This window comes from Musa acuminata, chromosome BXJ3-1 (assembly GCF_036884655.1).
Source record: "Musa acuminata AAA Group cultivar baxijiao chromosome BXJ3-1, Cavendish_Baxijiao_AAA, whole genome shotgun sequence".
Lineage (NCBI taxonomy): Eukaryota > Viridiplantae > Streptophyta > Magnoliopsida > Zingiberales > Musaceae > Musa > Musa acuminata.
The window spans coordinates 8,879,343-8,893,570 of record NC_088349.1 but is presented as its reverse complement, the minus strand read 5'-3'; the positions used below and the strand labels follow the sequence as shown (position 1 = coordinate 8,893,570).

The window sequence follows — 14,228 nt, the reverse complement described above, 5'->3', positions numbered from 1 at the left end:
TATCAATTAAAGATTAACAATCTACTTTTAATAATAATCATAATAGTAAAAAGAAAAAAATTATTGATATTGGAACGTGAAGAAGAAGAGGGAAACGATGCCGAAGGAATCTTTAGACGACGATAGTAGCGACGGAGAAAACGATGGACAACGACAAGAACAATGAAGGAAGCTACGAACAATGATGTCATAGGTCAAGGAAGCTAGGTCTTATCCTTCGGTGATAGAAGGAGCTACACATAAAAGCAACAATAACAGAAGGGGTGATAGAAGGAGCTACACATAAAAGCAACAATAACAGAAGGAACTACGCACGAAAGGAAGTCACAGACGACGACATCATAGGCGACGACATCATAGGTGGAGGAAGTTAGGTCCGATCCTTTGGTGATAGAATGAGCTACACATAAAAACAATAATGATAGAAGGATCCTTTGGTGATAGAATGAGCTACACATAAAAACAATAATGATAGAAGAAACTACGCACGAAAGCTAAAGCAACAGAACCTTTAGATCTATCCGTTGATGATAGTGGAAGTATCAAAATTATATATCAACGACGAATATAGCACTGACAACCGAAGATGAGTCGATTATCTTAGTTGATTCATCTCACTCGAACACCTAGGTGAATGATCGAATAACTTTTATAAAACACTAATCAGCATACTAATAATTATAACTCATAAGCTCAACAACACCACACCATAAATCAACGGTAAGTTGAACCTTTAGTACATACTGTTTTTTTTATTATCCAACCCTCAAATCCAATTGTTCATAAATGACGTCATTTATCTGTCTTTCCTACTAACCTTACAAATCTATTACATTATTCTCATCATAGCAACCCAGCACAGACATTTTATATATTTTTCTTTATCATCCAAAACTCAAATCCAAATCCATTAGGCATCATGGCTCAACCAAATGTCTAATAAAAGTCTTTCTTTAATGTCATAAAAATCTTCCTCGTAATGTCAAGAAGCAATGCTATGAGGAAGCAGGCCAAGCAAGGACGAAAGAGAGTTCCACAAGGCTTTTCAGGAAAGCACAATATGTATGTTTTTAAACAAGGAGAATAAGATAAAGGAGTGAGTGTTAAGAAGCAAAGGGAAGAGAGAGTTGAGAAGAGACACTCGACAATCACACAATGAAACCATTGGTGATTTGAACCAACATATTTTTATTCTAAAAATAATATATTTATCAATCTCTCAAACCCAGTAAACACCATTAGGTTTAAAGCATTACACTAAAAACACCATAACTGTCATTAGGTTCAAGGCATTACACCATAAACAACTCAATCATGACACATTATAATTGAAAAAAAAATGAGAATACATAAACCACCTTTGATTTTTCATCCACCACAGTGATGTCATTTATGGGCAGTGCACATCACTAGTCAACAATCATATTACTCATTACATAAAAGTCATTGGTTCACCAAAAAGAAAAGGCCAAAATGTTGTATGTGCATCTACAAGACTAATCTTTGGATGCAACAACAACTGCAATATCTCAGTATATCACAGTTCAATGTATCAAACACCTCAAAGTAAGGATTCATGTGTGCCAAACTGATATAGAGTAGTCTAACATCTATTCCAGCAAACAGAGATATAAAAGGAAGCAACACACTGCACAAAATGCACAAACAATGCATCACAAAAGAACCAATAACTCGGAGATCACAAACAATGGAAGAGATACATCGATAACAAAATCAATTTAAGAAAGAGAAACATCGACGCTGACATATCAAAATCTTAAAATCCACCAGAAAATAACTTAGCAATGTTAAGTTTCCATCCTACAGGTGGAAATTCTAAAGATGAGACTTTTTGAAAGCAATAAGTGCTTAATAACCATATCTAATATAAAATGACGTTGGAGATCACACTCTCCCTAATCAAACAAGCTGAATCCCATATCATCATCACTCTCTTCCTTGGGCTCCTCCTGCGACAATGACGATGAGAAAAGATTCAAGCCCTTGACGGTACAAATGATTCGATCTCATATAATACAGATTAGGAAACTCAAAACAAGAGAGAAACTCTCACCTTTTTCTCCTCGGCTGCAGGAACAGCGGCGGGGGCCGCGCCTGCGGCAGCCGGGGCAGCAGAGACCGCAACTGCAGCACCACCACCGCCTGCAAGAACATCCAAGTATTTCGGCACAAAATGAGCTTAAAGATTGGATTTTTAACAGTTAAAACGACGAAACGAACGAGAAGGATGAGCAACAAAATCGAACCGGATCCGACGCTCAAGATGAGGTCATCGACGCTCCTCTTCTCGAGGAGTTTGGCGAAGAGGGGCGGCCAGTAGGAGTCGATCGTCAATTTGGCAGCCTTCACCACGGTCGAGATCTTCTCCGACTGGTTGGCGAAGAAGTCAAGACGTCAGATAGGGCATAGATTAAACCACAGAAAAACTTCTACGGAAAGAAAAATGGAAAAGAAGAGGGAAGCACCGTGATCGGGATGCCATCGTCGTGCAGGAGGAGAGCGGCATAGGTGCAGGCGAGTTCTCCGAATGCAGCCATCAAGAAACCAAGAGATCCGTCGCCAAACGGCAAACCAATGAACGTTGAGAGGAGAGGAAGGCAGACTGTGGCCGGCTTGAGGAGGGACTTATAAAGATCGAAAATTAGGGTTTCATAGGCACGCAATGTGGAGTTCGAGACAGGTTTCACCAATACGACTCCGTATATTGGTTGGAAACATGGGACCCGCATTGGGTTTGTCTTCGTCGAACCCAGCAGGAACTGTTGCTTGATATGTTTCCACTGTCTTCCCTAAGAGGCTATCCTCTTTTCTATTAGCGATTCCAAAGGATGATCTAAGGTATGCCCTCTGTTTTCGCAGTGAGATACTAGCAAATTCTAAGAAGAAACGATCGTGAATCGATCCATCGAACATCTACAGTGCACCACGAGTGAATCGCACATCCGCACAAGCATTTGATCGAACAGATATAGGACATCATATATCAATTGTCTGATCTATGAAGAATCAAGCGCTCAAGGGAGATGAGGAGGAGGAGGAGGATGGCGGATGTCGCCTTGGTCGAGGATGAGGTTGACGCCGTGCGAGCGGAGGGCGTTGAGCATGGCCCACACCTTGGTGCGGTTCTTGAAGCCTTTCTTCTCCACCTCCTTGGTAGCGTCGGCGTGGATAGGTTCCCGGGCCAGGCCGTCGACCTTGAGGCGCATGGCGAGCACCTCCGCCACCGCCGCGGCCGCCTTGGCGTTGCAGGTGCGCCCGCATTCGAACCCCGCCTTGAGCGCCTTCTCCACCGAGGACGCCGTCACCACCACGCGCCCGCTGCGACGGTCCACCACGTTGGCCGTCACGTGCTTGAGCGATATGAACAGCCGCAGCACGTATCGCTTGCTCGCCACAGGAGGCAGCATCCCGAATCCGCTCTGCTATCTCTTCCTCCCCCTAATGCTGCTGCTGCACAAAATTGGACCATCCGCAAATGACCCTCGAACCCAACAGAGAGATGAAGGCCAACTCCATGACGATCTAAATACATACCGTCGCTTTAGTGAATCGGCCTTGGCATATCGTCAAACAGATAACAAGCGTACCCGAGGTAGCAATGGCAGGTGGTTGTGAAGATGCGGCGGAGGGAGAACACGAAGATGAATAGGTAGAGCTCGTGAGTTTGGGCACAGGGAAATGTCATTAGTCTCAAGCCCGTAGTATTATTCCGTAGGACGGGTGGAATGCTAATTATATATTACCCTTTGATCTTCTTAGTATCTCAGTCTTAGTCTTAAAAAAATTACACTAAAATCCTGATAGTTATTAAAGTAAAATATCTAATTTCATTTATCCTCGTATCGAAAATAAAAGATAAAAATATAATTTTAACATTCTAATTTATAGTATCAAATGGCATTAGTGGTGGCAAATAGCAATATCGCTGGGGTTATAGGTGCCTATTATGGATGAGAAAAATAATAATAAGAGATAAGGATCGTTTTGCATTTGCGTCAATACCAATACAGTTAAGTAATTCTTTCGCTATTTTACATCTTTGTTTACATCGATGCAGTTACCAAATAATGAAAAAGCTGCTTTGCATCTGCATCGATAGGCCTTTCATCGCTCGATAACTGTGTCAACGCTGACGTAGATATAAAGCGGTAAAAGGATAGCTCGGGTGGCTGTTGTGGATGAGGATAGCAGTAGCAAGAGGTGAGAGATGCTCTATATCTGTGTCGACGGCCCTTTCATCACTTTGCAACCACATCAATATCAACACAGATGCAAAATGATATTGCTCGGCAAATGCATTGACGTCGACGTAATTGTCAAGCAACGAAAGGGTCATCAGCACAAATGTAAAGCGACCCTCACCTCCCATTGTTACTCTCCTCATTCACAAGAGCCACTTATGGTCCCCAACTACAGTGTCATCCACCACCACCAATGCCATCAATCATCATTAATTAGAATATTAAAATTATTTTTTATCCATTATTTTTATGTTTTCGTTGATAAAACGAACGATATTATGGTAAATGAAGACTTTGGGATTCCAGTATAAATTTTTTAAGTCTAGGGACCGAAATGTTAGAAAGGTCTAAGTAATAAAACAAAGTCAAATGTGATTCTGAATTATTTCTAAATTTATTTTATTAATTCAATCAGATTTAATTTGTATTATTGAGTTTTTACCTCAGATAACTCCTGCCATTTATTTATAGTCGAAAACTTATTTCTTTATATTTCATTCAGTCAATCTTCAACCTGCCATCCAATCCAATTGCCAAAAGCAAACATGCCTGTAACAATTTGGAATTCGTCGACGGTTGTCATTCTTTCTTCCTCTTGTACAGACTCCAACACAATCCTAATCTCTGCAAGATTTCAATTGGCTGCATCAATATTTGAATGTGTAGATAAGACTTGAATGTGCGAGAGTTGGATCTCTCTTATGATTAGAGAATACAACACCATTTGGATGAACAATTTAGGCTTTTTCTTACTGCAGATCTGAACAATTTGGCTGGATATTGAGTTCATCAGTAAAGTAATAGAATTATGGTGTCCTCGGCCCTGTATCTTCTGTAATTATGTGTTATAGATAGCTTTGCAATAACAGAAGCAATGTGAGACACCAAGACAACTACATCACTCTCTTGCATCATGTTAGAATGGTATTAGATTCTACATAATTGTCTGAATGAGTTTTAAATATGATATGATCAAATACTATCACAAATTTTTTGACCAATATCATTCTATTTTAGAACTTAATAAGTATTGATTTATGCTTTTGAAACTTCAAGCATGGTGAGTTAAACATGGTAAACATCATCAATAAATTAATAAATTATTCTTTAAAATAATAATAATATTAAATGAAACCTGAGCAGTTGAAACTACTAACAGAGACTTCATCTGGCACCATATTATTCTTAACTCATAGGTTAATGGATCCCACCAATCCAATTGTAACGATATTGTATTTCTGCAAATATCTTTAGAGATTCTGATATCAGAACATTGCTGCTCAATATGGCAATCAGAATTAGCCAAACAACAGCAAATAGTAATCTTCCGACTAATCTATCGTCGAACACTTCAAGAACAATACAGACACAAAATTTTACAAGACATTATTATAAAGAAACAACCAAGAGAGCATTTACTGATGAGCAAACTAAGGAACTATGAGGTAGTCTGAATAGAATGCAGGAGCAACAAACAAGTTTTTCATCCTAGTCCTCATACCTCTGCATCTTTTCCTGAAAACAACCAACCCTGATCTTAAATTTGTCTCCAATCTCTTATTTGTTACTTTTTCGGCCGACACAACTTTGTCCGCGAGGCCTCTTTCGAGAGGGTTTATGTCCTTCGGACTCAGGTTGGGCAGGACAGGCACGAGGAACAGGCAAACGATGCTGACCAGCCAAGACAGGGAACCCAACAGCAGGGATTCTGATGATAATAACAATGAAAATAAAACTTTTAGTGAAAAACAAACTGAGCTACATAGAGATAGCATCAAGCAATGCATTAAAATTCTTATTCCGGTACTGAACATTATATATGTTGCCTCTTCTGTTAAATATTTTGCAGCCTAAGACTGCAAATCATGATGAACAAGAGATAGAACTATCTACACCTTTGAGTTAAAACAAGTGTGCAAATAATACGAACCACCACCAAGAAAACCATAACTCAACTTGAACCTAAGATGAGTAATGTGATCCAGAGAATCAACCTATGCGATGTGTTGAATCAAATACATAGAGGAAGCAGGGTCAATCCTATGCAAACATGGCCAAGGCAGCACATCCAAGTAATCAAGACTATCCCTACTCCACAATTGTTGATAGAAATTCACGAAACCTTTCTTAATGATATTAGTATCAGATACCACCTCATTGTTGATCCTAAGCTGGGCGATAAGATTCTTCTTTGTATCAAGTAAAGCATGAACATACAGGATGTGGAATGACACCCAAGCATAGATATTATAGTTTTAAAGTGGTATGACTCCAAACAACAGCCCTTAAAATCTGATTAGGAAACACTTTGTGAGAATTGAAGATTAACAATAAAGAATAGACTGGTTCAAGTATGGAGTAGGTTGTAAATAGCAACAAGTGTTTCATAGAAGGGGTAGATTAGAGAATCGGGGCTGAATGACAAATGTGTGATTGGTGGCAAGCTTAGATGTGAACATCTGTGCATAAGTTGGGGCTCTACAAGCAACTGATTCAAGCAAGCAATTGCTTTAGCTGAGCAAATTTATACCAACAACATGTGCAAGATCCAAAGACTGTAATCAAAGGTGTTTGTATGACAGGGCTTGATGGAGAAAGGATTCAGAAAATCTTATTCTAAGTAAATAAATCAACAAAAAGTCATCAATTAGTTGGTCTAAAAATTATAAAAGTTATGTTGAAAATTAAAAACAAGATTTTTTCATCTTTGTAGGGACTCCTTTTGTATTAAATGCACTCATTTACTATTTAGGAATCATAAAAGTCAAATTTTGGATTTCTAAAAAGCATACTAATTCCCTAGGAGATTACTATTGGGAGTCATTGTCTTCATTAATTGTGTCAAGGCTCCTAAACCCCTATAAATAGTAAAGCTTATCAACGGATTGAGCATTTCAGATTTAAATGAAAAGGATTGCATCTTATGAAGTCTCTTACTCTCCTATCTTAACTCACACTTCTCTTTCTTTCTCTTCCCCTTCTCTTTCTCACTACTTCCCTACTATGTTCTACAGGGTTAGGTTAAACATGGAGGGTTAAAGACGTGGATTCAAAGAGTTCAAAAGATAAAAGAGAGCACAATATAAATCTAATAAAACAAAGAGGGCTTGTTAGCTGGCTCCATATATACACCTCCTTGAGTCTTTGTAACATAGCCAAAGATAAAAGTGTTAGCTAGTTTAGCTAGTAAAGACTTTGATAGATCATTGAAAGGTCCTGGGCTCAAATTCTGCATTCCCTTAAAAGAAAAACATAGCCAAAAATCCCTTCAAATTAGCCAGCACATGGCTTTTATCACTAGCCTAAATTAGGAAACTTCTGCCTTTCTATAAACAACTTCAGGTTTGACTTTTTAGCAGGAATAAGGGCTTTAAATATGAAAACAAGTATGCTTGTTATAGACAACAAGCATACATCAGAAGAGTTGTTCAAAATTCCCACAAACCCTGATCTAGAAAACCATTAAAGGCCAATTAGGAATTGTGATCAAGGATTGGCGTGCTTGTTGCCAAGAATTGGGGCATATGATGCAGAAGGATACTGCTCCATGCCATACAATCAAAAATGATATTTTGTTCAATCTTTAGCATACCATGTCAGAAGGATATTGATATTTCATGGCTTATGGGCATTAAACTTACGAGTCTTTCACATATCATACATGGAGAAGCATAAGCTGCATGCAATATGACAGGATGTACTGCAGCAATGCCCTAGTTAGGCCTTCACACGTGTTAGATAAGTGGGCATTATAAAAAAATAGAAGGCCACTCTAATCTCAGAACTTTTTATCAGCTAAATTGAAGGGGCTAAGAATTTAAGGAAATTGCCATTAACTGTGTTGCTGTACATGTTGGATATCCATTGTAAAGCACAATGAAGACCCAGAAAGAAACCAAACAAATAAGCTCCCATAATTTTAATGCAGAGGCAAACCAAAACCAAGGATAAATTTCAATTTTCAAATGATCTTAGAAAGAATCACCATTCAGAAACAAAATGCAAAGTTAACTAATTATAAATTCTTTCTAACCTTGAAAATATAAGAAGTGGACTGGATGATTCTGTATGTAAATGTCAATAATTGGCTATTAAGATGCTCAAGTCATCTGTGTGTTCCAATGCATGCAGTAAGCATAAATATGTATCTTCCATTTGACAAAGAACAAAAAAAGACTTCAAATAAGGCATTCCCATACATCAGGATCAATCTTAACCAGGCAATTATACATTCAGCGGAAACAGAACAGAGCAGACAAAATAAGATGGAAACAACAATTTGGGCATGTTTCTTACCCACAAAGAGTACAGCAGACTCCTGCTTAGCTGTGGGAGCATCATACAGCCTTTCCTTCTGCAAGCGCTGGTGGAGTGCCAGATTCTCCGCTGTACAGCACCGGAAAACATAATCCAAACGCCGGCACTCCGCTTCCAGATACTTGTTCTTCATCTCCAGTTCCTTCACATACATCTTCTTTCTCTCCCTTGATTTCATGGCAGAATCCCTATTCCTCATCCGCCTGAGGAGTCATAACAATAACCATATTTATCCAAATCATTTCCACACAAAGAAAGCCCCAACACCATGTCCTAAATTACCCTAATATACTCAAAAACCAGAGTATTGACACATAATTTGTCCGTTATTTTTCGTGCATAAGTCTATAGCCTATTTTAGGAGAAGTATTTACACCAATTAGTCGATCAGAGTTTTGACTGCACAAAGGCGAGACAGGAAGATTAGTACCTTCTCCTCTTCTTGTTAACCGGATCGTCGTCCTCGCCGTCCGCGGCTACGGGCGCTTCCTCCTCATCCTCCTCCTCCTCCCTCTCCTTCCTCTTGCTGGCCTCCGAATCGGGCGTGGCGACCTCGCCTCCCTCGTCACGGGACGCTTCGGCGAACAAACAGGCAACAAAATCGTCCGCTTCGAAGCCCTCGTCGGCGGCTACGTGGGCTTCCCCTTCTTCCTCCTCCATGAGGAACTTCTCCAGATGGCTCACGTACGACGAGAAAGAATCGGAAGGTCCATCAGGTTCCCCTGAAGGTGAATCATATTTGTCCTCCTCCGAAACATTGGAAGGAGGTGGGCAGTCATCCACACATATGCCAGCGGAGGGATTAAGGAGGACGCCGACGCCCTCATCGGAGAAGGTCTTCAGGAGATAGTCGATGTCGACGTCGAAATCGAAATCGAAATCGAGATCGAGCTCGAGGTGCTCGTCCGGGGTATTCGGGGAGTCCACTGCGCCCGCCATGACGACGAAAAGACGGACGACCGATGAGGGCTTCGCAGTGCCTCTCCGCGTCCGAAGAGCAATATATCGAGGAGAAGCTCGACCGGCTTCCTTGGCGGGGAAGAAAGAGTTGTGATTCGGCAAGCCGAGGATTTCGCCGTCACTCCGCCAATAGGATTGCTGGAATCACACCAAAGAAAATAAAATAATTAAGAAATATAAATATTAGAAGGAAGGTGGGACGAAGCACATCGGCCCTCTTATCGGATCCGGTTTGAAGTAACCCCAGATCCGCAATAGCTACGAGTTACTCGAATATTGGACACACTAATCCGATAAGACTAATGGATCGGGTTGGATTTTGGGTTTTCTTTATGAGAGCTGATAGAAGCAGTTTCTAATTAATTAAATATATAAATTATATATAGTTTTCATGAACTAATACCTTAATAGATTCTTATATTTCGAACTTAAGAGTTGATCAATCATGGAAATTCGAATATTATTTCATGATGTCTATAATCTACTGCATAAAATAAAAGATAACTATTGTTTTTATCCCCAAACTTCATTTTGAATGATTAGATCATTTTCTTAAATATAAAAATTAAGAATAATTCATATAGAATTTTAAATAAAAAAATAGGTATGATTGGATAATTTTAACACATTAAAAATCATAAAAATAATATTAATAAATTAAAAGAACCTTGATCCTCTATTGATGAACATTAAGGAGGGGGGGCATGCCAATTCTTAAATAGGAGAGAGAAAGTTTTCCCACATAAGGTTGGAGTATAATAATGATAATGTTTGGAATTTTTTTAATTAATTTATTTAATATGATTCTTATCTTATCTACTTAGATTAGGAAGTAATTCCCCTTTGCAAATTAACTTCATACCCAAACCTACCAAAAAAATATTTATTTTTATTATGAACTTTAATCTATTATTTAATCGTTACTAAGGAGATACGTTAAGATGAATTTAATGGGAGGGATGACTATATGTTAAGAGAAAAATAAAAAGGAAATGAATTTTTTTAGTTTAATACTAATTTTGAATTGACATAAATATCCTTCCTAATAAACAATATAAAAGGTTTGAGAGATGGATGTGAACTAGATAAGATACGACATGATGGGGAGTGTTTATCTTATCTATTCAGGGGTGGAAAGTCCGTAGGTTATTTATATTTCCTTAACTATTTCATTCAAATTTATAAAAAAAATATTTTAAAAAAATAATCAATAATACTATAAATTATAAATAAATATAATTTATTTAATATTAAATATATTCCTCTAATATATAGATCGTAAGGAGGGAGTGTTACAATTGAATATTGATATTATTTCATCCGATTCAATCGAACCAAATAGTTCATTGACTCTCGATTGATTCAATCAAATCTCAACTTAATATGATTTCAATAAGACAAATCAAATGTTTAAGCATAATATGTATGCAGATATGAGTATCAAGATAAGACCTCTACTTATCTCTACCCCATATTCACATCAGTAATGAAAAGTAATATATGATGAAAAGATTATAAGATAAGAACAATTACTGAAGAAGCTTTATTGAAGAAATGAAAAATGCTTCGATCTATTAATATGTTCCCTCTCCTATTTATATAGATTAGGAGAAAGGATTTTCCTCAACAGAATATAGAGATTTCCTCATGTAGTTGGGGAAATCTTATCTTCTATCATGCCCCCGCAAGATGTGCTCCATCAAACCCTTGGATTGATGCAAATAATGGTTTAGAAGCAAGAGACTTCGTAAGTAAGGCAAGAGTAGATCGCTGCTATTGTTGCGATTACTGTTGCTGTGAGGGCACAGGCGTTCCTGAAGATAGCGAAGGCTACCGCGGTGAGGAAGATGAGCCGAAGACAAGAGCGAAGCTTCACTTTTCTCACTGCTATGATACCGTGATACCGTGATGAAAAGAATATAAGATAAGAACAATTATTGAAGAAATTTAATTGGATGAAAACAATAGAAGATAAGAATAATTACTGAAGAAACTTTATTGGACGAAAAGAATAGAAGATAAGAACAATTACTGAAGAAGCTTTATTGAAGAAGTGAAGAAACTTTATTGAAGAAATGAAAAATGCTTCAATCCATTAACATGTTCCCTCTCCTATTTATATAAATTAGGATAAATGATTTTTCTCAATAATCATGACTCTGATCATTTATATAAATTTATTAAAATTCGGTTTCGTTAATCAATTTATTATTTTTTTAAATAAAATCAATATAATAACTTGATGAAATATTCAATAATTTGATTTTTTGTTTCAATTCAACAATTTGAATTTATATAATCTTAATAATCACAGCGATAATATGTAATTTATTTTTTAAATTTTGATATTTTCCTTAACCTATAAAAGGTAAAAGAAAAATCAAGTATTAAAGAGATGAATGAAACAAAAAGAAAAGTTTTTAATATTTTATTTTAAAAATAAAATTACATGTACTTCCATATACAATGTTAGTTATTATCATATTCATCCCTCTAAATCCAAGTTCAATATATTATAAAACTTGGCAAATTTAAATATACCAATTTCGATCATTAGTATAATAATTTTATAACTTCGATTGGTATTTATTCTTATTCAATTGTATTATAAATATCTAATAAATTAATATTTTTATATTTCTTATTTATCTCTTATCTCCTTTCGTCACTCTTCTATCTTACTTATTTTTATTATCGTCATTTTTTTAGCTTTTCATTTGACTTTTATTTCTCTCTCTTATATTTCATTATTTTTTTCTCAATCACCTTTGTCTCCTATCTATTAATGTTTTCCTTTTCGGCTTCCATAACGTTATTCTCTTTCTTTCCTTCACCACACTCACTAAATATTCACTAAAAGTAACACAAAAAAATCTAAAAAATTATAGATTCATAAATTTATTATTATTTTACTTCTATCGTGAAAATCGAAGGTAAATTAGACAATGTCTAGTTCTTACACTCATTAATCACATTTGTACACTCATTTGCTAATGTATCAAATAACCTAAGAAATGTATTAAATTTCTCTATAATTAAGCTAAAATCCCACAAATATAAAAACCATGGTTTCATAATTTACATTCTAAAATTAGATATAAATTGCACTCACAAATGACTTTTGCTATGCACTGTTTAGGAATTCAACCTAAAAATATATCAAAATATGAGAACAAGTATAATCATGTTCATTTATTAGTATAATTCTAAAAAATATATCTAATAATCATAAAGTTTTATCATAGACGAACAACATTTACATGGTGAATCATAGATTTTTTTTTTTCATTTTTTGGTAATTTTAAGAATTTCTTTTAATATAATTTCGCGTATCTATGGATTGAATATATGAACAAATCTAATCATATTTGTTTATCAAATAACTCCATAATTGCATTAGAAACTTTCTCGGCATAGTTTCTTAATAATGAATTCATAGTTTCTTGACTTTTTGTACAATTAGATTCGTTCATCCGTTTTGACTCCAAAATACTTATCCATTGCATCTCAAATTCTCATCAGACCCTTATAAGTCAATCTTAATCCTGCCCTTTCCTACTAGAGCCCCCTCACCATGCCCAAATACTAGGTCGGCTCTGATACCAAATATTACGACCCGAGTCTGATGAGCCAACTGGCCAATAACTTCATTTTGGTCCTTCAATCACGGACCAAAATGCTTAAGCGGGAGTTAATGTAATACACTCATCAGGCCCTTATAAGCTAATCATACACATTGCCCACTACCGATGTGGGACTAATGGGATATTACACTATCCCCAACTCAATTAGCTTGACGTCCTCGTCAAGGCCCGACATAACCCAGATCAAACCCTAGCATAGTGCATGTGAGGATTAACTCAGTGGTGGCTCCACGCCGTGATGAGTTCTCTGACTCCATCCACGGGTAGCCCTTTCCTACTCGAGCCCTCTCACCCTACGCAAATGCTAGGTCGGCTCTGATACCAAATGTCACGACCCGGGTCTGATGAGTTAACTGGTCAATAACTCCATTTTGGTCCTCAACGGCAGACCAAAATGCTTAAGCGGGAGTTTATCGTAGTACACTTATCAGGCTCGAGTTTTAATATTTGGTATCAGTGTAATATCCCATTAGTCCCATATCGATAGTGGGCAATGTGTATGATTAGCTTATAAGGGCCTGATGAGTGTACTACGTTAACTTTTGCTTAAGCATTTTGGTCCGTGATTGAATGACCAAAATGAAGTTATTGGTCAGTTGGCTCATCAGACTCGGGTCGTAATATTTGGTATCAGAGCCGACCTAGTATTTGGGCATGGTGAGGGGGCTCTAGTAGGAAAGGGCAGGATTAAGATTGACTTATAAGAGTCTGATGAGTGTATTACTATCAACTTCAGCTTAACCATTTTGGTTAGTGGATTAGACCAAACGAAGTTGATAGGGGCTCGAGTAGGAAAGGGCCCGTGGTTGAAGGATCAAAATGGAGTTATTGGCCAGTTGGCTCATCAGACTCGGGTTGTGACAATTGCAACTTCCAAATAATAATCCATTATACCTAAACGTTCATTACATATGAAAATCAACATCTCAATGGAAAAAATTCATTGGATTTTCAATTTTTTTTGATAATTTCATATATTTTAATTTAAATTTAATATATTTAAATTTTAAATTTATGAATGAGTGTATGTTTATTAATTAGTGTA

General features: G+C 36.9%; 3 protein-coding genes across 5 annotated transcripts; all 3 read right to left on the bottom strand.

The window, feature by feature from the left end:
• Positions 1 to 1,699: 1,699 nt before the first annotated feature.
• Positions 1,700 to 2,765, bottom strand: LOC135628742 (large ribosomal subunit protein P1-like). The gene is made up of 4 exons (XM_065135595.1): positions 2,487 to 2,765; positions 2,268 to 2,391; positions 2,075 to 2,163; positions 1,700 to 1,970 (listed from the first exon to the last, which is right to left on the bottom strand). Exons 1-4 carry the CDS (start codon positions 2,748 to 2,750, stop codon positions 1,917 to 1,919), a joined length of 531 nt encoding a protein of 176 aa, XP_064991667.1. The 5' UTR covers positions 2,751 to 2,765; the 3' UTR covers positions 1,700 to 1,916.
• A 186-nt stretch (positions 2,766 to 2,951) lies between these two features.
• On the bottom strand, positions 2,952 to 3,800 carry LOC135628743 (uncharacterized). 3 transcript variants are annotated; one of them, XM_065135598.1, is made up of 2 exons: positions 3,556 to 3,800; positions 2,952 to 3,468 (listed from the first exon to the last, which is right to left on the bottom strand). In XM_065135598.1, the coding sequence occupies exon 2, from the start codon at positions 3,426 to 3,428 to the stop codon at positions 3,036 to 3,038; it is 393 nt and encodes a 130-aa protein (XP_064991670.1). In that variant the 5' UTR covers positions 3,429 to 3,468; positions 3,556 to 3,800; the 3' UTR covers positions 2,952 to 3,035. The 3 variants fall into 3 exon arrangements, with proteins under 3 accessions (XP_064991670.1, XP_064991668.1, XP_064991669.1); XM_065135596.1 differs by having other exon boundaries at positions 2,952 to 3,471; positions 3,556 to 3,799; XM_065135597.1 differs by having other exon boundaries at positions 2,952 to 3,543; positions 3,609 to 3,799.
• Positions 3,801 to 5,455: 1,655 nt separating this feature from the next.
• LOC103993297 (bZIP transcription factor 50) lies at positions 5,456 to 9,676 on the bottom strand. Its single transcript, XM_009413311.3, has 3 exons — positions 9,010 to 9,676; positions 8,559 to 8,782; positions 5,456 to 5,970 (listed from the first exon to the last, which is right to left on the bottom strand). Exons 1-3 carry the CDS (start codon positions 9,516 to 9,518, stop codon positions 5,693 to 5,695), a joined length of 1,011 nt encoding a protein of 336 aa, XP_009411586.2. The 5' UTR covers positions 9,519 to 9,676; the 3' UTR covers positions 5,456 to 5,692.
• Positions 9,677 to 14,228: the final 4,552 nt, after the last annotated feature.